The 27,023-nt window shown below is 34.6% G+C and overlaps 1 protein-coding gene across 13 annotated transcripts in view; it reads left to right on the top strand.

Moving 5' to 3' along the window:
* The window catches only part of RALGPS1 (Ral GEF with PH domain and SH3 binding motif 1), a 133,903-nt gene that overhangs the window by 26,515 nt on the left and 80,365 nt on the right, over positions 1 to 27,023 (top strand). For 10 of the 13 annotated variants that reach the window (XR_007159111.2, XR_007159116.2, XM_066980468.1 and 7 more), the window contains exons 2-9: positions 5,058 to 5,176; positions 16,076 to 16,202; positions 18,256 to 18,363; positions 19,104 to 19,154; positions 19,661 to 19,744; positions 20,192 to 20,281; positions 21,412 to 21,504; positions 24,099 to 24,225. Coding sequence is in view for 11 of the 13 variants with exons in the window: in XM_066980468.1 (XP_066836569.1) it covers positions 16,146 to 16,202; positions 18,256 to 18,363; positions 19,104 to 19,154; positions 19,661 to 19,744; positions 20,192 to 20,281; positions 21,412 to 21,504; positions 24,099 to 24,225 (610 nt within the window). In the remaining 2 variants the exon portion in view is untranslated. Of the gene's footprint in view, positions 1 to 5,057; positions 5,177 to 11,982; positions 12,077 to 16,075; positions 16,203 to 18,232; positions 18,364 to 19,103; positions 19,155 to 19,660; positions 19,745 to 20,191; positions 20,282 to 21,411; positions 21,505 to 24,098; positions 24,226 to 27,023 lie in introns of all 13 variants that reach the window. The other 3 variants (XM_066980466.1, XM_066980470.1, XM_066980473.1) reach the window with 2 other exon arrangements.

Here is a 27,023-nt window from a genome sequence, read left to right as displayed (position 1 = left end):
AGTTTTTGAGAACCATGTTTCAAATTTCTTTGGAAATTGCTGGCTACATTTGAGATTTCTGGCCTGCCGGTCCTGATTTTGAAGACTGAGAGTTCTAGTGTTGAGCTAATAAAAGACAAGTGCTCTCTCAGGCTCATTCTTTTAATATTATCGTTGTTACCTATATCAAACAAAATAATGGGAAAAATATGTTGGGGTTTATTTAATAATATATTGAAGGACAGTACTGGGGTAGTCAGGCAACGAAGTTCTGTGAAAAAATTGTCTTGCTAACCAAGCCTTTTTTCTTGTATGCAATTGTAGGTTGACTTGACTGGGGTAACTAGGTAGCTATAAATGTTCAGGTAATCAGTCAAGCAGTCTAGTACTGTGTGATACTCCAACTTAAAAAAAAAAAAAAAGTATTAGTAAAAAATGCAATAAATGGCTCGTTTATTATCTGTCAGATACATTTCTACTAGCTGCTGATGGAAAAGTTATTTAATAATACATCTGTAGGGCACAGTGCATAATTTCATCAGTGATCTGACAATAAATTTGTGAATGCCATGGTTAACACTTGTAAATGACTCATTAAAATGGTGAGCAGTTATGACAGAACAGAGGGAAGTAGACTATGCTATGGTATGCTAGGTATTCAAATAAAGTTTGTGTTAAGGTCAAACATTTTTATATCAAAGAAGAGGAAGTGTAGGCTTCATTTAGGCACAAGGGAATGTATTTTGAGGGGCAGTCATTCTGTGAAAGATGCAGGCAGTCAAAATAGGTAAGCAACTCAATGTGAACTCTCAGTCCAGTGTTACAGGAAAAAAAGGATTAATACTGTGTCTAAATAAACAGACAAGGAAGAAGTAAACAGAAAAAGATTTTAAGCTCTAAAAAGTATTGGTGAAATTGGTGCTGAATTATAATGTACAATTTTGAGATTCTCATTTTTAAAAGGGAGGTAAAAGTTTTGAATGCCCCAAAATTATCAGTAAAAATATTTTAAGAGTTTGTGATGAGAGCCTTAAAGGGCAAGATCCTCCAAATTAATTAAATGGAGGATCAAGGAATGTCTGGAACAAAAGAGAAATGTTTGCTGCAGTCTGCCTCTTCAAGGTGAGCAGAAGAGATCTGTGAGAACATCGAAGTGATCCTAAAAGTGTTAGTACTAGGAGAATATTAGAGAACAAGTATCAGGTAGGTACCTATCTTGAAGGGTGTTTGTTGTTCTTCTATCCCAGTGCTGGAAATGGTGTTACAAAATTAGCAAAGCTACAGAAAGGGGCAATGAGGATGAAGTGAAGGATGTGGTCTACTTATGGCTAAACTGTAAGCTGCCTGGGAGACCTCAGCCTGCAAGATTTGTCTGGGGAGAGGATATAGTATCTTCATAACATTACGAATTGTGAAGGTGAACAGGCAAGATTGTTTTTTTGTCTGTTTTTGAATTATCTTTAATGCAAGAACCAGAGGACATAAAATAAGACTAAAAAAGCCAGATTCAGGAGCAGAGTTTTTTCACAAAAACATTAATATTCTCGCAAATTAAGCTGCAGGGCTTCTCATCAGAGGATGTTGTAGGTGCTCCAACTTGATGTAGATTTGTGAGGCAACTAGATAAATTTATAAGAGAGAAGTCTAAAGAAAACATAAAGTGAAAAGATTTTCATCTGTGACTCGAAGTCCCTGAACTGCAAACGATGATTGACTAGAAAATATTTTGGGAAAGTAATGCTACATGTTTTCATTCTTCTGCTTTTCTGTACCTTCCACCTATGAACCCATGTGAAGTTTGGAAGGTGTGCTGCAAAGATAGTTGGTTTTTCATGTTACGGATGCTGTTATGTTCAGGAAATAAACAAACGATACTGAAGCCAAAAGACTTTAGATAAGAAATTAGGATGCGTTTATGGAGCAAGAAGACTGGAGACTTCAGATTTATCCGTTCCCTGTTAGTAAAAACATCCTGTGTTCATTTGTAGATAAATTATTAAGGTTAATTCACAAACAACTGAATGAAATTTAAAGACCTGTCATTAAAACCTACAGATCAGTCTAAGTGATTGTAGTGATCTCTTATGGTTTAAGTCCCTGTGAATAGGGAGGTTAGGCATGTTAGTAATGTGTAATACCCATGCAAAGCCACTTTAAGTGGGATATAGAACAATATACTTAGGTATTCACAGTCTCTAGCTTGGGCATCTTTTAGAATAAGGAGTTAGTGCAGTTGTAGAATAATGCAAGTTGGGAGGGACCTCCAGAAATAATCTAATCCAGATCCATGCTCAGAGCAGGGTCAGGTTAGAGCAGGTTGCTTTGAATTTTGAGTTTCTGTAACCTCACCAGGTAACCTTGCTTGTTCCAGTGCGTAAGCATTTTCATTGTGAATATATTTTTCCTTATGTGTAATTGGAATTCACTTTGCTCTGACTTCTCTGTTACCTCTTACCATTTCATCGCTTGCCTTGGAGAAAAGTCTGGTTCCATCTCCCCAATAATTTCTCTTTAGGCAGTTAAAGCCAGCAATGAGATTAGTCCTTAACTTTGTCCTCTTAAGATTAACAAACCCAGTTTTGTCAGCCTGTCCTCTTGCATCTGAACTGTCTTATTTTCTTACTTTCTGTCATTGAAAGCCTAACTTTCAGTTGATCTTTATGTCTGTCATGCATACTCAGTTTCCTGAGCATTATGCTAGATAGTCTTCTATTGAACTTTTTCTGAAACTGCTCCAGGATGGCTTTCCAGAAGATTCACTTACTTTGGTAGACTAATAATTGGTTTAGAATTACTGTAATATCTTTACGTTTATCTTATAAAATGTCATCTTCAAGTGATGGAAAATGAATAGCATAAAGGCTTAGGTATTTCGTATACTAATGTTTTCAGATTTTAAATGTTGAGTAGAAAAACCTTCAACTGTTATGTGAATGTAGACTTTGTTTTTGTGTTTTAGCAAAGCATAGCTGATCCTTTGCCAAAGAAAAAAGACTGCTTAGGTAGTGTAGTTAAAATATGCTACTTTCAGTGATTTTCTTTTATGACTAAGTCTATTTATAAGCAGTCAGAAATAGATAGGCATTAGTATCTCATCTCTCAAGTAAGTAGAAGTATTTTTAATTAAGAGAATAAACTACTTTAAGTATTAAAAATGTGTATTTTTCTCATGTTTGGATAAGAAAGCACTTTCCTATCTTACATAAGTTTCCCCAAAATATTTAGATACCCTTTTAAGGAACATGTGACATCAAAAGGATTGAGAATATGGAAGCTTTAATACTTCCTTTAGAAAGCAGTATGAAATGTAAGGAATCTGGAGTATTCTACAGTTGTCTAAGACGAGGTTTGGGATTTTTTTTTTTTGAATTTCTGTCATTCCTTCATATAATTAGTGCTAAATGTTTTCTTTTTCTACAAACTTTTTATCAAGTATAGTGAATATCTGGATTATTTTCAAAATAAATTTTATTGGTTTAGTTGTGTGAAACATGCTTCAACTTGAACTAACGTTGGCCTCAAAATTAAAAGAAGGTGCAGAGGTCTCCTTTAAATGCAGGATTCTGGTGATTGATTGTGATGATATTGATGATTTTTTTTCCAACAAGAGATTTCCTTCTTCCCTGTTTATCCATAATGCTTTCATAGACATCTGTTTGCTGATATAAAGTGTCATGTGTATCTGTAGGTGATAAATTCTTTCTGTCTGCCTGTTTTCTGTACTTCCAATAGCAAATGACCTTTGACTATTAACAATAGGGTGAAGGTGGAGAAGCAGGAGCAATTAATGCTCTGTAATTAAAAAGTTCAAACACAGTGGAGACTGAGTTTGCAGAGTGTTTTTGCAGAGAGATTTTTCAGATATATAGAAATTTTACTTGGAAAGTTAGTCTTCGACGACATTCAGAGTGAAAGAAGCAGATAGAATAGGGTGTTACCCCCAAAACAAACAACAAAAAAAAACAAGCAAAGAAAACCACCTTAACTGCCAGGAGTTGAATGTGATTGACGAAGTTGAGTTGGGATGTGAATGTATGTTACATCTATAATTTTATCTGAAATACTTAAGGGGATACTGAGTCACTTGTACCTTGTCATTTTCATTCTTGTGTGAACCAGGATCTTTTGATTTGGTAGGGAGCCCCTACTGTATGTGTATTTGCAGTATGGATGATTTTTGAGTGTATGAAGAGAACAGTACTTTTTGAGCAGGGAATAGCTTTCTTTGATGCCAGACAGAATTTAAAGGCTAGAAGATACGCATCTTTGTAAATGGAGGCTCCTTAATAGTAGGAAGAGTGTAGAGACTGTAGTAGAGGCACAGTGTTACTAACACTATCTGATTCTCAATGGCTTTTGTTAACATTAGCAATGCTACATGGGCTTTAGTGGAATTTTCAGTTTCCCGGTGAAAATTGCCTATCTTTGAGATGATTTTGTTCTAATTTGATATTTAGTTGTCTTAAATACTAGCTATTATAAAAGTCGGTATAAGGCAAAAGAAGAGAAAAGGAAAGGGTGACATGGTCTAAATGTCACTAAGGCAAGCCACCTAAATAGCATTTTCTCAGGTTTGGTGATGGTCTTGTTTTATGGAAGAGCCAAAGCTTGATTTGCTGGTATAAAGAAATTAAGAATGATTGTATTTGGGTTTGTGTCCATTCTGCTATGTTTAGTTAAGTCTTGAGGAAACCAGTGAGAATGAGTAGCATTTACCAATAATCGCACCGATATCAACTTGAAAGCTGTACTGACTGACAATGTGAGAGTTACAGGTAATCTTTGGAGTATACAGTAATACTACAGGTACTATTTGGAGAATAGTTATACAATTCTTCATACGTTGCTCTTTCCTAAGTGATGTATTCTTTGTTTAATACTTTTTTTTTAAGTTTTGGAATTTGTCACATACTAGTCGAACTAGAATGGGAAATTAGCAATCAAAGCAATTTACAACTGGGAGGGAGAGCCAAGAATAAAAATACCCAAGCGCGTGTTACAGGTAAGAAATGCAGAGTTTGGGAAGAACTGAGTTATGTAATAAATGTCACCATAATTCTGTTTCTGGTTATTTGCAGGAATGTCATGCTTTTAAACGAGATAAACCATCTCAATCGTGAGAGCCAGACCGAACAATGGATTGATGGAGATGTGCAGCAAAATGGGTTGAGTTAGTGCAGCACTAACTTACTCTGCTGTAAGTATGCAACTGTGATTAAAGTAGGTATTTTCCTATTTTCATCTCTGTTTGATACCAGAGATTATGGAAGTGTCTATCCGCGCTCTTCTGTTGAGAGAAGAACCTAGAGTCATGATAGTATTATACAGTAATATTGCAGATATGTATTTCTTTTTCTTTGACAGCTTTATTGAGACTTACCTGAAGTGTAACACTCTCAAGTGTATATCTTGTTGTAAGTTAGCAGATGTGTTTGAAGGATAATGGCTTTTGAGAGAGGACTGACTTCTGCTAGAGATAAAACTGCAGCTCTGTTTTGATACTGATCAAGATGATATCAGATTCTTAAATTGGTATTTATTATTTATTCTTTGTGAAGGACAGGTATTGCTTATGTAGTTATTGTTGTTAACCTGAGAAATATTTTTTGCTTTGTTCCCTTCAACATTAGGCAGCAGTGCTTGCTCCTTTTTTTCCTCATTTTATTTAGTAATCTTTCAGTTTTTTAGCAAATACTAAGACACGGTTTGTGGTCATGTTTCATTTAACTTAAGTAATTAACAGTTAACATAGCGTAGCTATGTTTGTGTGGTTATAAATGTTAATTTTGTTTTTTTCAGGTGCCAAAACGCAGCTTCCATGAGCTGCTTTTGTGAGGGTGACTCATGCAGAATATCAACTGCATGTAATCTGGATTAAGATAAAGTAATTTAACGCCACACAGCAGGGAGTTATAACACCCCAACTACATTTTTAGAAAAGGCCACTGAAATAGCAATATAGTGTTCTTTCACTGTTCCACAAAAGTTCAGTCCTTCTTTCCAGAGCGTCAATAGGAGGCTGGACTGGAGGCTGTGATCTAATAGCTTGTTTGAATTGATACATGCATTGCAGTACATTGTCTTCAAACAATCATCTGTTGGAATGAGGATTGCTTGCAAGCCAATTAATTTTAAACCAATCTTTTGAGATGTGTGGGATAGATCTCTATGCTAGAGTTACTGTCAAAGTGTAGAGGAAGCCTGAGATGACTGATGCTGATAGATGGATGCTCTTGGGAAGTATCTTGGGTGACTGAATTATCAGCTCTGAGACCTGTACTTGTAAAGTATTTGGAATCCTGCACCCATTACTTCAAACTTCCGTAATACACATTTCTGTATTTTAACTGCATTGCATTAGTTTTCAGTTTAGTGCATCAATAGCCAATACATTAATCTTACGTTCAAATTTGATAGTATGACATAAAGTTGTTACAGGATTTCTTTAGCCAAAAGCTTGAGATATGCTTTCTTTTAACCTCATTGGGGTCCAAGGCTTGTCTCTATTGTGCCAATGTTCTCTCCTTCCCACAAACGCATATCTTCGTAGCTCTAGGGAGATGGCAGCTTTTTTTTTTCCCCTCCCTTATCTACTACTGCCTTGAGAGCTGCTACTGTACCTGAAAGACAGTTTGGAGAGGGTGGAGCCCTTATCAAGTTCATGCGCATTCTCTGGATAGTATGTGTACCTATGCAGCCTGTAAATGCTATATCACGTTCAGTGAATAATAGGATTCTATCATATGGAATATAAATGTTCCACTAAAATAGTTTCTAGATAGTATTGTCTTCTGGCTGACTTCACATTAACCAATTGTGACACTTTCTCTCAATTTATTTCCATTTTTCTAAATTATGATGTTAAAATAGGTTTTCAGAGTAATTGCATATAAAAGTAGAATCATTTCCATTTTAATTTTTTAAGAACATGTGGATGTCTTTGGTAGATTTTCTGAGTTATGATTATATACTAAAACAAAAGATTTAAGATACTTTGCAGACAGGCCTTTAATAAGTTAAGAATCAGTGCCGCCTAGTGGAACATTGCAAACCTTGAAGTGTTCTAAAATAAATTTGGAGAGACTAAGTCTAGAGGTTCTTATGGTTGACACAGAATGAGGCATTTTCAGTAGTAGCAAATTATACTAGATTTTTTTTTGGGGGGTGGGGGAGGATAGCTTACAGTTAATTTCTTAATATAAGAAATGCAACTTCTTTTTTCCAGTGAAAGTAGATGTGCGATACCCCTGCTGACTTGTAGTATTTGAACACAAAAACCGCCTTATAATCAATAGAACGCTTACAAACTGCAAAGGCTGTTCTTCTATATTGCAAATACTAGTCCTTGTGAGTCCCTCACAGTAATATTGTGTTTATATACTGCTTCAAAATATGTTAATGATGTTTAGTGTGACTCCCCCAGGTGTCTTCTAATCTTGAGACTAAGTATGATAATTCAACTAGTTTTGCTGAGAAATTTAAACACAATTTAATGTTTGACTAGATGTTACTGCTTTAGTTGAGAGACATTATTTTCAAGTTTTGAATGAAAACAAAAAGCTGGGTTTTACAGAAGCAGAAAATATGTTCCAAATGCCAGTAACTGACCATAATTGTTTCCTTCCTGCTGGGAGTGGAGACATCATTTTCTTGTTCCTGTTTGTGGTTGGATTTTTTTTTTTTTAACAATGAAGCATTCTTTTGTCCTGTGCAAACAGATATTTTTTTTCCTTAACATGCTCTAGTGATACAATAAGAGCAAATGCAGCATTTACTTGACTTGGAGAGGAGAATCTGTGACACTGTGGTATGGGAGTGTCAAGTCAGTGAAGCTAAGGGTGAATTTAAGACACTTTGTCATTTTCCAGTAAATCTATTTTTGTACTATGACAAATTAACAAAATGAATTTTTAAATTAATTACTTGTTCACACTTTTGATACAGGTGTTTACTGCAGAGTCTGGGTTTTGCACTGATTTTCAGTATTAAAACTTTAAGTGATATGTGCAATGGATTGAATTAATGATGACGAAAACAAGGGAAGACTCTAGTGATAATCACTTAAGTCTTCTATACTGTATGTGTGCAATAAAATTTCCTTGAATTCTTAATCAATTTTAAGGGATGGCTGTGGATTTTTGTTGTTGTTTTGGTTGGTTGGTTTTTGTTGTTTGTTTTTAAAAAAGTCCAAGCTTGATGTGAAGACTTCAGAAATCGGTTATGAATTATTAGAAACCTCCACTATATTTCCTGTCTTAATTGGTTTAGGTATTCAGATGCTATCTCTATTTAGTTAAATGTCACTTGATCATGCCTTTTTTTTTGTGTTTATACAGATTGCATTGCTCATATAATTACATTACTTCTTGAGGCATTAAATGGCGGCAGAAATAGCTAAATGGAGATAGGAGAAGAGAAAATGGAATAATGAATTTGTAAATATAATAAACAGGCATTTGATTGAACTCAGTTACTTGTGGATGTAATAAAATATGGAATATAATCAGGATGGAAATAGCATTTCATATTCAAACCTGCTTTTCCAGCCTCCTGCTCTTTCATGGTTTTACCAGCTAAGGATTCTGTGAGATATTTAATAATTTTGAAAGTAATTTTGAAAGTAATTTTGACAGTTTAGGAGCATTATGAAGTACATTTTGATGATATTGTACGTACAGATCTTGAATGAAAAATGTATCTTGTAGTTATTATTTCAAAAAACAGTAAGACCTTATTTTTATTGACTTTGCAGAGTGTCAGCTCTACCTTTTTGGTGTAGTGGTTGCCACAGATTCCTTTATTTATTTATTTTTGTGTCCAGGTTGCTATGATGGTAAGTTCTTTTGGGAAGCCAGGATTTGGACTGTTGCAGGACAACTAAATTACTGGGTTAACATATAGTTAATCCACAGAACCTTAATGTTTATATGTTTTTGGTTAAAATCCTCTTTCAATTTATTGAACACTGACAGGACTGATGACCCTAAATATGGGATGCACTTTGTTAAAACTGCTCAATTTTTGTTTTACTTGTGCTGATAGTATAACAGTGAATGGTGTAAATCGCTGCAATGAACTTTGGAGTACTGTTTCCCTTCAAAAGATGTATCTTCATTGGATCTTGTCGCAGCCCAGCACAGGATCTTATATGCTGAATTAAAAACATAATTTCCGTTAGCTTTTCATTATTCACTGTTAACTGTAGTAATAAGTTTATCAGAAAAGAATGTGCATGAAACTACTAACTTGTTTGTGACATTTTATCTATAGGTGGTACTGTTGCGTAAATAATAATGAAATATATTAGAACTTCCTGGTAAAATGTATACTAAAAACATGTACACAAGACAGTTGTCACTTAGGATGATTTTAGTTGTAAGATTAAAAAGTCTTAACATTTATATATAGCCTATTTACTTTTTTTCCTTAAACTATTAGTAGGCAATTATTTGTATCCAGGGATTTTAATATTTTATAACTTTTCGTGTTGTACAAAATCATAGAATGGCTCGGGATGGCTCGGGTTGTAAGGGACCTCAAAGATCATCTAGTTCCAACACCCCTGCCATAGGCAAGGATGCCACCCACTGGATCAGGTTTCTCAGGGCCTCATCTGTCCTGATCTTAAACACCTCCAGGGATATGGGGCATCCACAGCCTCTCTGGGCAACTTGTTCCAGTGCCTCGCCAACCTCTGAGTAAAGAATTTCTTCCTAATATCTAATCTAAATCTTCCCTTTTCTAGTTTGAAGCCATTACTTGTTCTGTCACTGTACTCCCTGAGGAAGAGTCCCTCCCCAGCTTTCCTGTAGGCCCCCTTTAGGTACTGGAAGGCCGCTGTAAGGTCTCCCCAGAGCCTTCTCTTCTCCATGCTGAACAACTCCAACTCCCTCAGCCTGTCTTTGCAGGAGAGGTGCTTCAGCCCCTTGATCATCCTCTTGGTCCTCCTCTGGACCTGATCTAATACATCCATGTCCTTCTTGTGCTGTGGGCACCAGAGCTACAAAAATGGCCAAAAACATTGTGTTAAATCATTTCAAAAGAACAAAAGCTTTTGCATATAAAGCATTGTGGCTATTAGACCACTCAGCTATCCCGAGTCTTATGCATGTGTTTGTGCATGCATTTTATATCATGAAAGGGCTCAGAATGGCACATAAAAGATTTCTGTTTTCTAAAGGAAGTAGGTCGTTTCTGCCTTTACAATAGGAAATGGGGCCTTTTTCCTTTCCACTTCGCAGAAGTCATATGTGAGGGAATGAGAAGTGAGATTTGACAGTTGATATTTGGCTGGACAGGGCACTCAGGTAAGTAAAGACAGGATGTAGTGTTTCAAAGTACTGAACTTCTCAGAAGGGCTGCTGTCAGTCAGGTTTTATAGCGGGGTGCTCAGTGCTTCTGAGGTTTGTGCATTAACTTTTCTCTAGGTTAGAAAGTATCTGCATAGAATTCAGCAGCTGCTTCTTTGAAAGATTTAAAGAAGTTCTACTTTTGAAATGCATCCAGGCTGGCTTGCTCTGTCACTGCAATAATAAATAGCTATAAACTGCCCAGACTCAGAAAGAGTTTGAAAGTTTACTTTTTTGCTTTCTAATTTTAAGATGATGACTCTAAGCAAATGAAATTTGGGAAAAAGGAAAAAAAGAAAAAAAAAAAGCTACATAAATACCTAGGTGTGGAGAATAAGCAAAACATGGTTCTAGATTACCTTAATTCTAACTCCCTTTTTATTTATCAATAGCACAAAAAGGTGGGGCTTTTTTTTGCCTCTTTCAAGCCTCCGGTCTGAAACTAGATGTGACATAGATGGTGATGTATGGTTCACATCAGTGGTTGAAAGCAAGCAGAGGGGTGCAAGTGTAACCACGTTATTGTTTCATCCTGTTTTCATGATGCAGTCTCACTTTCATCTTCCAATACGTTAACTGTAGCATATTCTCATTTGTACTCTACACCCGCAGCATCTGAATATGACTTTGTTCATTGTTCATCATGAAAAGCAATGTTCTGATGTTGAACATCTGGAGAAATAGTTTTGCGATGAAGAAAGAGGAAAATGAGTGCAGAGATCATATATCAGAATTGAACATAGAGCTCTGTGTAGTATATTCTAAAGGTGTCCGTAGGTTGTGGCAACTGCCAGTAAAGTGGAGTAGTATATTGAAAGGATCTTGCTTTTTACCTCCAGCAATATCAACAGTGTTCTTCATTCCCTTATTTTGGTCAATGACAGCTAACCTCTCTGATGTTTGGTATTGGTGTTTGTTTCCTTTTTTTTTTTTTTTTTTAAATAAACCAAAACTGTTAACTCTTGTTGGTTCCAGCCAAGTTTATCAGTGCTCAAATGGGGCCCTACTGCTTTTTAATTGTCTTCACTGAACAGCTGAGCGATTAATTTGAACTTAAGGAAAAACAGTCAGCTTTTGATAAAATACCAATGCATATTTTCTTAAAAGCATGCTACAGCTGTCAGTTCATGATTCAGTGATATTGGGAAAACTGCAATGACTTAATGAAGTTATTAAGTAGGTAGGGTTTGAAATTGGTGAAGACAGTTATAGTTTGGAGCTCAGAACGGGTGTACCAGGTCTTATCAGAAATTTGTCTAAACCAATATTTTTTCTCCAACAAGAAAATCAGTAAGATTAATAGTCATCAATGGTTGCTTACATAGTTATTCTCATATTTCTTGAGAACAGTGTGGTTAGTTACTTCCCCTGAATAGTCTGCTGGCATTTAGAATTTATAGCACAGTGACTTTATTGGCCAAAGGTGGTATCTGTGCTTAAGATTCCATAAGGACTTTCTTACGTAATAAGGATGAACTTGTGGTCTTTATAAGTAGAATACATGCATATCACTAAAAACAATGTAAAATTAGCCTTTCTGCTTTCAGAGAGTGTCACTCGTGTACCATAGATGACAAAACTTGACATATTCTGTTAAAATTATGGTTATAGGGATTATTCTTGTGTTTTGTTTTGATTTTTTTTTTCAATTTAGTTGATCTTGCCCTGTCTCCACTTCTGCTGCAAAGAGAAGAAATCCATGTGTAAATGGGTTTAAGTTGGCAGCAAAGAGCGAACAACCTGTGTTGGTATGTACATTTGCATCCTGACTTATCCATTTTGCTACTGCCTATCTCTGAATGAGGTCTGCTGTAGCGTACATGTGAACCTTCCCTACAAACGCAAAAGGGCTTTTTCATTATGTTTTAGCACTGTTTATATAATAAATCATTTTAATGATTAACTAGTCAAGAGAATTTTTAAGAAGCAAAGGCTATGAAATGAAATTATATGTTATTTTAGTGACTTTCATTGCCAACATGTTGGACCTTCTATAATTTTCAGAATTTCGAGTATTTCTTTTTAATCTCACTGGAGTGAAATATTGCAAGTATGGGAGAGTATCTTTTGTATTAGTTGTTCTTACTGTTTGCATGTAGTCTGACAGCCTTTTGTTACAGGAGACTTAGTAGTAGCTCCACTGTTAATTTGCAGAGTAATACCATTTGTGGTAGCAGGCGTGGAAATGCTTCATATCACCAGGTGATTTCATAAGAATAAAATCCCCACCTTTGACTTGACTTGCAAAGACAATTGCTCCCTATGACTTTCCTCCAGCAAAAGAAAATGGGTGTGAGAGAAGTTGTTTTTCATACAATAAGTGAATCTTGAAGAAACATGCACACAAAAGTAATGTAATTTTAAAGCTTATATTTGAAGTATTTGTGGAAAAATCCATTTTGTTCCTTTTTAAAATGAAAGTATCTAACCCAGTAGGCTTTCTGTGTGCTGAATTTTGAAAGCAAAAGTATGCTAGTGCTTTTGGTTTCAGATGTTAAAGCAGTTCTGTGTCTTGTTTAGTAAATGTAAAAACTTGCAGTAAAACAGAGCTTGGACAGGATACAAGATCACATATGGGATTTTTCTTTCCCCTTTCAGAGCATTTTTGAGCCCCCGCACACTGGAAACTAGTCAGGAAGGCGGAGAAGGAGGAGATGAGAGTGTTTTTGTGGCCATGATATAAATACTACATTTTAAAGAAATTACATCATAAAAATTGCTTTCCACCTCAGTATCTCTAAGGGCTATTAACAGAAGCAACTCCAGACCTAGAAATACTTTGCAGTCTGCTAGTGCTCAAAATACAAGTTTATTTTATCAGGACACAAGATAAAGGAAATTGATTCTTGACTAGTTTAACTGAGGAGATTCTGGTGTTATTTGAAACACAGTTATTGATTGATTTCACACATCTCCATGAGATTGTGTGAAAAATTGCTGCTGTTTGTTCTGTAAGGCCTTCTAGGGTGATAAGTGCAGCAAAGACCTTGCTTTTCTCAATGAAATAAAATAAGGGGTTACTTTTATTCTCATCTGCTTTTTTTTTCAGCACTTTCCTGTTTGTGTGATTGAAGTATTTTGGGAAAGGATAAGGATGTGAAGGGAGATGTGATATCCCTAGTTGTATATTTGAGTACCTGCAGACTAGTTTGTATGCATTTTGCTAGAAGAGTACATATACAGGAGCCTGTGGCAGTGGTTGCCATGGGTTATGCTGTGCGGAATGATTGTTTTCTCATTTTTGAAGTGAATCAGTGTTTGAGCTGACTTGGTAATTCTGTGAGCAGTTCCTTTTTTTTTGTGCTTGCTTAAACACACATGAATAATACTGCTCATAGTATGTGTGTGCATGCTGTGTATGAAACATTCTCAGTAGCTGTCTGCTAGCAGTATGTTTGAAGTACGTGTGAACTTTCTGCAACACTACCAGTTCTTCATGCAGTGAAACAGGACTACAGAGTTAGCTATATTTTAATCTGTCCCTAACAGCTGATTTAGATGTTATAATAAAATAGTCAGTTCATTTTGCTTTCACCTCACGGGTATCATACTGATATAAATTGGGGGAAAAGTTCTTTCTTTTGATGGGACAGGTGTTGGAATTCAGCAGTCTCTTCTGTGCAGTCCTGTGTTAGCTTTTTTTTTTTATATGCATCTTAACAAGTTTTCACTTAAGGTTCCATTAGGTGCTCAGATGTGAATCATGCAAGGCATCACCTACGTAACAAAACGAGGGGCAGATCCTCTGCTAAGACCTTCTCTATATAATGAGGAATGGATCGTGTTGAACACTGTGACTTCAGGAAGGCTTCTAAACATCTACTGCTGTCCCCTTACTCAGTTAATCATCCATTTTATTGTAGTCCCAAGAATCTGTTAATGTATACCTATAAAATTATTTACAAGGTAAAAGTAGTTTTAGATTTGAGAATGTATAAACTCTCATTCATGATGCAATGTACATAAACTTTAAATGTATCATTATGATATATCTGACAAAATTTTAAGAATAAGAGTGCAATGTGGTATTGAATTTTTTACTGAAGGTCTTTGACAAGTACTGTGCCATTGTGCTGTCACTAGGACAATAATGTAAGGGCAGCTTTAGCTTATTAAGCTAGTAACGAGTATGAATGTGTGCAAAATGCAGTAAACATAGTGTCTGTGTGAAGTATATTTTGGCTGTGATTGAGAGTAGAATTCAAATTTGGTGCTGACTTTTACTTCATGTCAGATAAATATAAAGAATGCTTGTCTTGAAACAGCATCTTCTGTTTCAAGAAGAAACAGTGAATTAATTGCAAAGTCTTATTGCGATGATAAGAGGTCCACTGTGAGGGAGGGGCCTGATATATCCGTTGGTGACAGTTCTCTGAGTGACATAAGAAAGCTGTCTAAGGGAATTTCTGAATTAGCCAACATTATGGTCACATTCTATGTTTTTTTTTGGCTACATAGATTTGGAAATGAAGTTGCTTGTGATTCCTTTCACTTCCCCTTACATAAAATTTTGAACAAAAAGAATGTTGTTGTGCGTGGAAGCATCTGTTTTTGTTATCGGATAAGAGATTTTTATTTAAAAATGTTTGTGTGTAATTCTTTTGAATACCTTTTTAATCTGAATTCAAAGTCCGTAGTCACATCAGTTGCTGTCATTTTAGTTGTGCCTGTTTATATACCAGTTGTGTTTTTTCTGATTGAGATGCAACTTAATTAAATTAATGAACTCATACATCCACCTCTGTCCACATGGCACATATCCTTTAAAGTGTAATAGTTAAAATATATCACAGAAAATGATGTCGGATTTCCTGGTATCAGGGAGATGATTCTTTGCTGAATACGCAGGACTATGGTGTCCTGTAATTATTTGTGCTTTATTTGAAGATTGGTTGATTATTTTATTTAATAATGTTACTATTATGACCAATGTCTATTAATTCAGATCTGAATGTTTTTGTTTTAAATGTTCATTAAACACTTTGTGTTTCTGCAGCAACTTAACTGGAACAGATCACTTATTTCAAGTAGATAGAGGCAGCTTCTTTCTGATACTGCATACTCTTTTTTTGCCATCCAGTCTTTGGTTTCTGAAGGAAGCTTAAGGCGATACATGTGAAGTCATAATTTGGAAGTGTATCTGTCTGCTTAAGACAGTTTGAAAAAGTCTCATTTCAGATGATGTTGTTGCTGGATTAGCCAAGATACTTGAGATTCATCCTTCCAATTACAGACGATGATGTTGGCATGTTGTGTGTTCTGTTCTTTGGGACCTGACTGAGATGCTTTCAGGCACACCTGTCTGTAAATATTAGTGGAGGTCTGAGCAGCTGCAAATATAATTTTTGTATTACTTTCATACAGTACACTGTATCACCAATTATGAGAGTAATTCATACATTTATAAAAAAAGCAATGAGCAGAGGAAGCACCATTTCTTCAGTCAATTAATAGCTTCAGTTTCTCATCTAAAGGTGTATTGTGGTATCCTGCAGTTTCTGGATGAATACTGTCTAGCATAGACTTTGAATAAAATCTTATTCAATATAAATCATGAATAAAACACGATGCCATTTAACATTTCTTGAGTTAATTGGAAATGGGTGTAAGGATTTGGCCTAGCTGTAGTGATACTTACAGTCCTTTGCGTTTGCTACCTGAAACAGAAAAAGACAATCTAGCTTTTAAGATTATATTGTTTCTAAAGAATCTTTTCATTTAGAAATAACAGTGCGTTTACTTTACAGGAATTCTGCTTTCATCATGTTGTCTTACCTGTGCTGGCTGAGCTGAAACTTCTGGCTTCCTGGGGAGAGCATGTATAAAAGGAATGACTTCATGGCCAATGTGATGGTCACCTCTGCCACTCCAGAGGTACAGTTCACTGGTTTTTTTTTTTGTTTGTTTGTTTTGCCTTCAATCAAAATTGGAAGTGTTGGTTTGGTTTAAGTTTCAGAGAAGCCATTTCCCCCGTCAGTCATTTCAGTCATGTTTCTTATGAACAGTGTAGTAACAGTTGACAACAAAGTAATTTGAGCTCCATGATTTTGAGTGTTTACAATCTATTCTTTTGTTGTTGATGACAATGATTACTGATTTAGACTAGTTTTAAATAGCAGCTTTTGACCTCTTTCTACATAACTTAAATTTCTGAAAATCCCAGTATTTGTTAAGGTGTTAAAAGCAATGTAATGTACCATCCAGATGGAGCCAGTCAGAAGTATTTTGGTTGGTTGGTTTGGGGAGTTTTTGGGGGGAATTTACTAGTATTCTGTAAGATGTTGTTCATTTCAACTCTTTGTATCCTTTGGAGGCCAGGCAACTCCGTTATGGTGTCGTGTCCCGTTTCCCCCTGCCCTCAACACCCCCCCCCCCCCCCCCCCCCCCCCCCAAAAAAAAAAAAAAAGTGTTCCATGTGATCTGCTGTGTATAGCTAACAGCCTGTGTTTGTAGGTCCAGGAGAGCCAACTGAAAACTGCTTGGTAATTAGTTACCCTACTGAATTTTTCTTTTTTACCCAGTAAAGCACATGTTTTAAATGTATGAAACTTGTTCTGAAACTTATTCTGTTTCTATATACTTTCTAAGGTGGAGACTAATACTACATATGTGTTAAAGGTTTGGGTGCACCATGGATTTATAAAGGATCATATTCATACACCTTTATATATTTTCTCTTTTCCTTTATCAGACTAATCAAACTTGTGAAGCCCCTTTTTTAGTTTTTCATTGCCAGCTTATGTTTTTGTTTTACCATCTTGAGTAAACAAAGTGAAGATAAACAGTCATCAACAAGTTGTCACCTCGTTGTTTGTTATCTTTTCAAGGTTGCTGAATATATAATAATCCTTGCTTACCCATATGTACTTCTCTGCTGATTTACATATTCTTAATACTTCTACCTCTAATCAACTACTCTGCCTCCTGTCTTGTAAATAATTATTTATCATTGCAAGCATAGTCTCTGTTGTAAGGTTGCATGGTTTCCTTAAAGGCTTTGGAATCAGGAACCATGTTAAAAGTCTTTTGGAAGTCCAACAAGATTGTATTAACCATTTCCTTTGCCATTGCCATTTCCCTCAGTATCACCATGTCTGTTGATACTGAGGTAGTGCTGCTCATTCTAAATGTTATCTTGACAGTTTACTGATACAGCATACCTAACTTTATACACTTCTTTCCCCTTTATACACTTCTTAGATTTACCCAGTACCAATGTCAGGCTTCCTAGTCAGTAGTCCTCCAGATACCTGGGAGGAAGAAGGGAGGAAAACAAACAAAAAACAGCATCACGTTTACCAGTTTCTAGTTCTTTGTTACCAAGTCAGTTTTAAGTGAGATTTACATGCCACAGTTAGTTGTTCATCTTTGTTTGACAGCCATGTTCTTCTAACAAACAAATAACTTAAGTGAGGTAAGGGCTTAAGATTTTACATGCATATATGTGTTTAATATGTAGTTTTAAGAAATAGGAAAAAAAAAAAAAAGATGGTATTACTATTATTAAATGAGATTATTCCTGAAGAAAGGAATTACTATTTTTTTCTTCCTTACTGTTGTTATGGAGAGAGGAGCACGATTTGAATCTGCCTAATCTTTACTTGGCGCATTTAATTTAAACACTTCCTTTGAATATGAATCTTCAAAATCCCAATAAGTTTCCTTTCGTGAGAAAACTCTTTTATCTAGTCTATAATTTTAAAAATAGCTTTCCAGAGTGTGGAATTTCACAGAGCTAAAATTGTATTTCACAGTTTTTGTAGAACAAAGTTTTCTGAAATAGGTTAGAAATATTCACAAACTGTGCTAAACTAAGCTTAATAATGTAGAAGTATGCAGCTTTTTGAAGGTTCACAATTTTTCTTGTCATTTCTTAATCGGATGTGAGTTTCACCAATCTGCAGATGTGTACTTTTTTTTGTTGTAGGGTAGTAGCAGCTCAGATTCTCTGGAAGGGCGAAGTTCAGATTATGCCAATAAAAGCTATGACGCAGTTGTATTTGATGTATTGAAAGTAACTCCTGAGGAGTTTGCTGTAAGTAGAAATACTAATTTTGCATTTATGCTTGTATTCTATTCATGACTTGCAGAATATAAAAAAAAACAAAAATCTGATTATATAAACTATAACAAAATAAACATCTCAGGACTTAATCATTTAGTGCTGAGCTGACATAGCATATTTGGTTTTCTGCTAAAGTCATTTGATTTTTTTCTCCAGTGTTTTAGAAAACAATGTATTAGGTAATAATACATAATATTAGGTATGTGCAATTCTATTGATTTTTTTTTTTAGTTGAAATCACAGGATAACAGCTTTTGAACCTAGTTCAATGTTTCATTAACATTCTGGTTTTCAAAGTGATGTTTCATTTGTTTCAAATAAGATCCTACCTATAATATCTTCTTCACAAAAAAGATCTGGAGATGTGGCTACGTTATTCTTTTGTCACTTCGGAAAAAAATCTGATGAATCTGTTCTTTAACAATAATGCAGAATACACAGATGAGAGCTGCTGTTAGGTAGAAATAATGACGTGTTGCCACTTGGGATGGTGACATTTTTGCACGTGGTATGTCCCCTATGTGGAAGGTCCCTTCCAATCCCTAACGTTCTTGGACAGGGGTGGCCTGATTCTGGACTGATTGGTTATGTTCTGTGGAGGAAATACTACTGTTTGGTTTGAAGTTACTGAAGTCTCACATCAAGCAGATGTAAATACATGATTGTTAGCTCTTCATATTGCAGTATTTAAAATTTTATCTTTATTGCAGAGCCAGATTACGTTAATGGATATGCCAGTATTTAAAGCTATACAGCCTGAGGTAGGTTTTTTTTTAAACTGTTTACATTTTGGGATTTCAGTACCTGTGGATATGTAACCATTTAATTAAGGGTGCTTCATTCTAAAATGCTCAACTTCTTGCAGTTCACTAATACTTTTCTAGGCTTGTTCCTTGTTAGCACTGTGAGTCTGTAACTGAGCCTGATTTACTGTGATTTGCCAGCTGTCTTAAAAGGAGATGACTGTGCTTTTCTGCAAGTCTTTATGTCCTGCTTGGTGCAAGAGTTTATTCTGGATAAATATATAACGTGAAAATTGACTGCTCTCTTTTCTGCTCCCGTCAGTTCACATTAGATTTCAGTGCTTGACTTATGCCTCTAGTTATAACCTGTATTTTAGGCTGCATCAGCCATTCATTTTCATTGAACTGGTGCCTTGGATTGGTTTTAGTAAAATGTGATGGACGCTGCTTTTAAAAATTCTTTTATATTATTATTGTTTTTAAACATTACTGACTTTGGATGCAATTTTTGATGTTTTTCCTAGGAGTTAGCCAGCTGTGGGTGGAATAAGAAAGAAAAACATATCCTCGCTCCAAATATCGTTGCCTTCACTAGGAGGTTTAACCAGGTATTATTTGATGAATGTGTTGAACAGGTACTGTTGTTTTTAAGTACAAAGTGAAATAGAACTACTAGTATGAATATTCTTATAAATGAGGATCAAGATTTTTAAATGACAGTTCTTTTTCTCAGTTGCTTTGTCCACATTTTTTCCTGTTGTACCACTAGACTATAAGTTCCTAATAATTTTTGTTGGTGTGTCATTGTAGAAAATTAGCAATTCTTTTCCTTCTTTTTCTGCATTCCGTCTGTTTCTTCAGTTATCTTAGTGTCAGCTCACTTCTGTACTTACTTCTTATATCAATGCTAATGCTTTGGGGTAATATTCAGATGAGAACTTAGGGGATCAGACCTCTTTTATTTTCCTACTCTGTTTTCTCCATCGAACATCATGAAACTATTTAATCAAGTTATTTTTTGTAAATAAATTCAATTGCATCTTTTTACTTTATAGGTCAGTTTTTGGGTTGTACGAGAAATATTAACAACACAGACCTTAAAAATAAGGGCAGAAATACTGAGCCATTTTGTGAAAATTGCTAAAGTAAGTGCATATTCATTGTATTGTCATTTAAAATGTTATTTCCTTTTTATTTGCTTCTACACTACTCCTATGAACCATTTTTGTATTACATAGGGTAACATTCTGGGTATTTTTAGCACATCTGCTATGTTGTACGACATGAATAAGAGAAAGGTATGATATCGATTGTTTCTATTTTGTTTAAAACAAAAACAAACAAAAAATCATACCCAGTTCATTGTGAATTATCTTGTGTTTTTGACTAACAAAGTTAAAAATGGTTTCTTGTTGCTGGCCAACTACATGTAGCCAATGCTGAACATGGTTGTAAACTGTTCTGTTTTCTCTCCCCCCATTCAAATGTATGTCTTTATGAAAAGAAATCTTGCTTCCAAAACAGCTATTGTGTGACCTCATTACTATTTGTAAAATATAGTTGTTCAAATAAAACTTAGAGTTATAAATCATAGAATCATAGAAAAACATATAATCATAGAAAAAAGCTCACAGTTTGAGAACTGTTTTTGTAAGTCATTCTTAATGTTTACAAATAAATATATTTATTTTAAGAAGTATTTTTCTGTTTCGTGACCTATGGTTATTTTGTGTATGAATACCGTGACACTTTCTAATATTAGTAAGAAGATGGCAGGTAGATCAAAGACCTGAGTACTAATCTTGTGTATGTGAAATGGTGGTGGTGGGATATGTAGATTAGCATAATATTTTCCATTTAATACAAAACCAATTTTTCTTGTATTATGAGTATTTTCAGTGAGTTTACATAGCAGTTTTGTGCTTATACAGAAGAGAACGTACCTAAACAAGTTCCTGGCACAAATTCATAGTCCAAGTACTAGGAGAATGGTCAACCCGGAGACACTGGATTATTCTTAGAAGAGTTTTCATGTCCTTTGCAAAATGAAAAGCACTGCCCTCCTTTTTTATTTTTCTTTCCTTCTTTTCCCTCAGTAGAATCACAAATCTTCCTCAGATGCTCCTGAGCAATGAATCCATCCATCATTCAAGGATGAATTTTACATCCAGCCTCTTTCTACAATTTACAAACTACATGGGCAGCAGTTCTAATTTTACTATATTCTGGAACGATAGGAAAATTTTAGCTAAGCCAACTTTTTTTTTTTTTCCAGAAGCTTCTAGACCTCAATAATCTTCATTCTCTTATGTCTGTGGTGTCAGCACTGCAAAGTGCACCTATCTTCAGACTGACCAAAACCTGGGCTGTAAGTGATCCCTTGACTGTTGTCTCTTCTTTCTTGTTTGAATTCTGAGGCTTTCTGAATTGATGAATTATGTGCCCTGGGAGATGATTCTTTACATTCTTGCTGTTGTGGCAGTGTCACAGCAGCAGTAGTAATTTGGTATGTGGCTTTTGAAAGCAGAGATTAAATGACTGCATATCTCTTAAACAGTCTGTTTTCCTGAAGAAGTTTCTTGTTTTCCTGTCTGTTTGAGAAGCTACTAATTATACGCTTGAGAGGACTTCAGTTGATAAATAATCTCAGCAGGCCCTTGCATGAGAGTGTGTCTCAGTATCCCATTATCCAAATCATTGTGTCATTAATATATTGGGTAATAGGGAAAAAAAAGATATTACTAGTTTAGAAACATTAATTCTGTGATTATTGTACAGTGTGTTTCAATTTTTCATTTATATTGGAAATGCAAAGCATTATTAATTTCATCTTCAGAAATTCAATCCCGTGATGGCAGAATTCATCAGTTAAATTTACCATGTTTTTGCTGTTTCTAGAAAGTAGAAAACACAATTATAATGTAGTCCTACTGTATGTAATACTTAAATATACAGAGGCTTAGGTAATTCTCAATAATTTCAGATTTCATTCAACACGGACCACATCAACTGTTTGGAACTTGTTCATAAAGATGCCTATACTTAACTCTTTTACCCAAGTTCATTATCATGCCTTAAAATGTCTAACTTTTTATGGTTTGAATGCTCAGAATTAGGATCTAGTCTAATAACAATATATGTTCCTGCTGTTCTGAGCAGCTTGATGAAGTTGGAACTTAAATAGGGAAAATCACGCATATGAAATCAAGCATGTGAATACTTAATTTCAGGACTAAGACCTAAAGAAATTTTAAGAACTCATGTAACAAAACATAGTGTATTGCACTTATTACAATGATAGTTTGAGAGCAAATACTAACGTATTTAAGGAACTTAATTTGACATTAAAAAAGCAATACTAAAATATGACGTGCACAGTTGAATTTAGAATTCAAAACATTACTCTGTAACTTTGAATGTGTAAAACATTTCTATACAAAATGAGAAACATTTCTTTTTCTAAATATTATTACCGATCCTTTAAAAAGCTACTGTCTTTTAAGTGATTTTTGCTGCAGCTCTCAAAATGTTTATTTCACTACCATAAAATGTTTTTTGCAAGATTTCATTAGAAACAAAATAACCTTTGCTCAATTCTTTTCTAAAGTCTTTGGTGACATAGAACCCGCAGGAATTATTTTTATTTCAGCTACAAAAGGTAAAATTATACAATGACACAGTTCAGCAGCTTGAAAATTATATTTATTTACTTTTTTATTAAACTGTTTTAAATGCAATCCCAGGTGATACCCACTTTAATCAATATCATCCATTTGGAGGCATAGCCCCTGTCCCAAATCTAAGACTTTTTATAGTCACCAGTAGTTCCGAAGTACAATACAGTGCAGAGTTAGAACCTCAAAGAATTTGCAGTGCTGTTCAGAAAGAAAACAGCAACACTAATGTGAAGTCTTTTCACTCTTTTTTTTTTTTTTGTACTTTTAATGTTGGTTTGTTAACAGCTGTTACTTAACTATCTGTGGTATGTGCTGTTCCACTGTTGCAGAAGGCCTCAAGGCTTCCATCAGCAATGCTGGTTTACTGATGACTTTTGTTAACTCCATCCTGTTGAGAACGAGACAGACTGAAGCCATTAACTCATGCATATCCATTGCAGTATTTTTGATGAGAATGGGCAAAGTCAAAATTCTGTAGAAACAGAACAGCTAGATTTGTGAGCCTTGCACTATGACGGTTGGAATTCTAGAGAGGAAGAGATCCAATGGAACTGCTGCCTGTTGTCAGAAAGTACAACCACAAGAAGCCAGTGTACAGTGCAATAATTCTCCATTCACTGTAACACAGTTGGCTTTTAAAATCATCTTAAAAACATTACTGATGTATCTAAAAACAGCTGAAATTGAGAATGTGTTTTTTATACCTACAGTTGCATATTTTATGTTTGTTTTCATCTTTTGTTGCTCTGATATATTTTGCATTTTTTTCTGGTTTTTTATAGTAACTCCAGTAATATAAAACAGAAGTGTAAATATCATAGCAATTTACTTTTCTTAGACTTTTTGAAAAAAGTTTTGTGATAATTTTAATGAGACACTGTTGAAATGGCACTATTTGTTGCTATTTGTACTCTCAAATTCAATAAGATTCTTAGCAATTCTGGTAAACCATGAAAACACTGGTGACTTTAGAGGAAAAAATGTATGTTATAAATTTAGTATTGCAGAGGTTATTCAAAACTGTGAGGTAGTGATATGTGGATCCTTGATGATAATCAGAAATAATAACCATATTTGTTCATAATTCAGGATTTAAGATTTTTTTAAATTAACAGGTAGCACTTTTTCAAACATTATGCAGCTTTGGGTGGTGGTGCTGAATTGAATTCTAATTTGACTATGCTTTCCTTTACTGTGAGTGATTTGAATAAATTAGTATTTGTTGTTGTCTTTATACAGATTCTTCATTTGAAATTTGTATGATTTTCTTTTTTTTTCTGCGTAGCTTTTGAATCGCAAAGACAAGGCCACCTTTGAGAAGTTAGACTATTTACTGTCTAAAGAAGATAATTATAAAAGAACACGAGAGTACATCAGAAGCCTAAAAATGGTTCCTACTATTCCATATTTAGGTGAGTGCAAACATTTAGCTTATTTATGTGTTGCTCTTTTTGACTGATAACCACTAATATATGGTGTTTTGATACTGTGTTTATAAAAATTAGATCTGATGGAGATTTTTAAACTGTATACTGACTAAGATATGTCTGGCTTGTACAAGTTTTATGCAATACTAACATATGGAACTCTGAAGTATGTCTTTGTTTACTGTGCGTTTGAGGTCATCAGAATTTACAAGAGTGTTGTGTTTCAGAAATGTCTTTGAGTACAGCATGATTTAAGTCCTCATTCCTATAACTTTTTTTCGCTGGACTGTTTTTTAAGATACATAATTTTATCTCTAAGTGGTAGTTGTTTTGTGTATAAATATATTGAAAAATATATTTGTATATTATTATATATTTATATATATATAAAATATATTGAAAAGAGAAAGAAACTGCAAAGTCATTTTACTTGATTGATTTGTCTTTTCAGTAATTCCCTTTTATTCAGTAATTCCCTTTTATTCTTCATGTGGACACACTATCATTATTTCCCTAGCACTCTTTTAACTTGCAGTTCCTCCACGTTACTCAACTGTGCTAGCTTTCCTGAAGACCACTCTAAAAACACAGATTACTGTTAAACAGAGACGTTCATTGTACTGGAATGTCTTCCCATTGATGTTTTTTTAAAGTAAGAAGTTAATCTAACATATTTACTTTAAATTAATCTAATTTATCATTTAATCTTACATATTTACTTATAACACATTTAAATATGTGTTTTGAATGCAATTATATATTATAACTGAAACGATACGGTAATTTACTGTAATTTTTTCTAGTGCCCAAGAAAGACAAATATAATTCTTTTTGTACAGCTGTCTGTCTATACACAGCATGGTCCTGGTGAAGTTCTAAACATTCAATAAATGTAACTTCCAGAAAAAAAATATTTTAAAAAAATCAAACTAAGTCTGAAATTGCCATGCATTAATGACTTGTGCTGGATATCTGTGATGGTAAAATCTTACGAGCAACAAAATGCACCATAAAGAAATGTCTTAAATATTTTTAAACTATTGGTATAACCATGAAGTCCACTTCTAATGCAAATTTTTTCTCATCTAACATCGTTCTGCCTTGTGCTTTAGCCTCACAAACTCCACAGAATCAAATGTTAAGTAGATCTTTCCCTAGAGTACTATTTTTCCATGACTGTTATTCATGACACTGGAATTTCAGTTAATGATCTACAGTTACAGCCATGTGTGAAAAAGAAAACTTAAGTATTCTAATAATGATACGTGATAGTTCTTAGAGAGCCATGTTGTATTCAGACAAGGCTTGTCGTGATTCTAGCGCTTCTTAATCAGCACATGCAAACAAATATAGCCCTCTGAAGTGCTATGAGTATGAGAAAAGCTGTATTTACTTTTCCATACGCTCTATTTATAGTCTTAAAGTATTGAAGGGACTACAAAAACATAAACTTGTGGATGATGTGTAAGAACTCAAAATAGTTTGCAGTAGGGTTTTTGTGTTTTGTTTTGTTGTTGTTGTTTGTGGTGGTTTGGGTCTTTTTTTTTTTTTTTGAATCTTCATTCCTTCATTTTTTTTTTCTGTGTTGATTTATTGTATATGCTTTGGAATAAATCCATTACATGTGGTATTGTGTTTATTTTAAATTTAAAAAAAACAAGAGGGGTATTGATTTCCACCCCACCCCAAAAGCAAGAGGTATAGATCCACAAAGATCTTGAATGTGAGAACCCTGCTGCTGTGTAGCTAACCTCCTTTAGACTTCCTATCCTTCTGAATATGTTACCCCTTAGGATTCATACATCATGGAGAACCTTTCCCTGATAATTGCCAAGATGTAGTGTTGCTGCTTTTTCAAAGTAAGGGTTACTACCTAGAGGTTCAGTTGAACCTTTGAGTAACCAGGTCTCTTCTAACCCAAAGTGTTCTATGAATCAATGAATTCTGGACGCAAATGGTATGTTCACAACCTCAGGCTATAATATAAGATTAATATATTCCTTACTATAGTAAGGAATAGTGTATAGTAAATAGGTATATAGTAACAAGAAATATAGTTTAAAACAACTATGTTAAAATTCCCAACACTTGTTTTGCTTTTCAGACAAATCTTCCAAATTTAAAATAATAATTAAAAAATAACTTGTGGAATCAGCATTGCTGTGGTCTAGAACATTGAAACTGTTTAGTCACAGGTTGCTCTAAGAAATAATAGCAGTCACATTGTTTTGAAAATTCGTGGGTGCAGTGGCTGTCTACAGCTTGTTCCAGTCATTGTTTTATATGATCTTTTACATTGTTATCTGTATGTTATAGAAAAGGCAAAGATATGTAAGTTCTGTTACATCTTAGAATTTTTACTGATTTTCTTTTTTTTTTAATCTCTTGGAATATAACAATGCGGATAATGCTGAAGACTTTGATAATAGAATAGTTTCAGGGAAGAACTTGTATGAAACTTGTGTATAACAGAATAGAGTTGTCTTCTGAAGTAACTTAACTCTTATGAGCCTTTTCTCTAAATGCTGGAAGGGGAGCCCCACTGTTTAGTTTCTGATACAGTGATAAAGTATTATTTACGGCATTTTCCTTATTGCTCTGAAAAAGGTAAAGATATTTCAAAAAGTTTGAAGAGCAACATTTTTAGGAGGTTTGTAGTTGCACGAATGTTTCTACAGTACTTTTTGAAATGAGTGAGGAATAGAAAAGAATTGAAGCTGTCAAAACTCTTCTCTGTTTTTCTGCAGTTCTGTCTTTCTGTCTCAAGTCAACTGTTGTGCTTT

The sequence above is a fragment of the Anser cygnoides genome, chromosome 20 (genome assembly GCF_040182565.1).
Source record: "Anser cygnoides isolate HZ-2024a breed goose chromosome 20, Taihu_goose_T2T_genome, whole genome shotgun sequence".
Taxonomy (NCBI): domain Eukaryota; kingdom Metazoa; phylum Chordata; class Aves; order Anseriformes; family Anatidae; genus Anser; species Anser cygnoides.
This window is presented reverse-complemented; position numbering and strand designations above follow the sequence as displayed.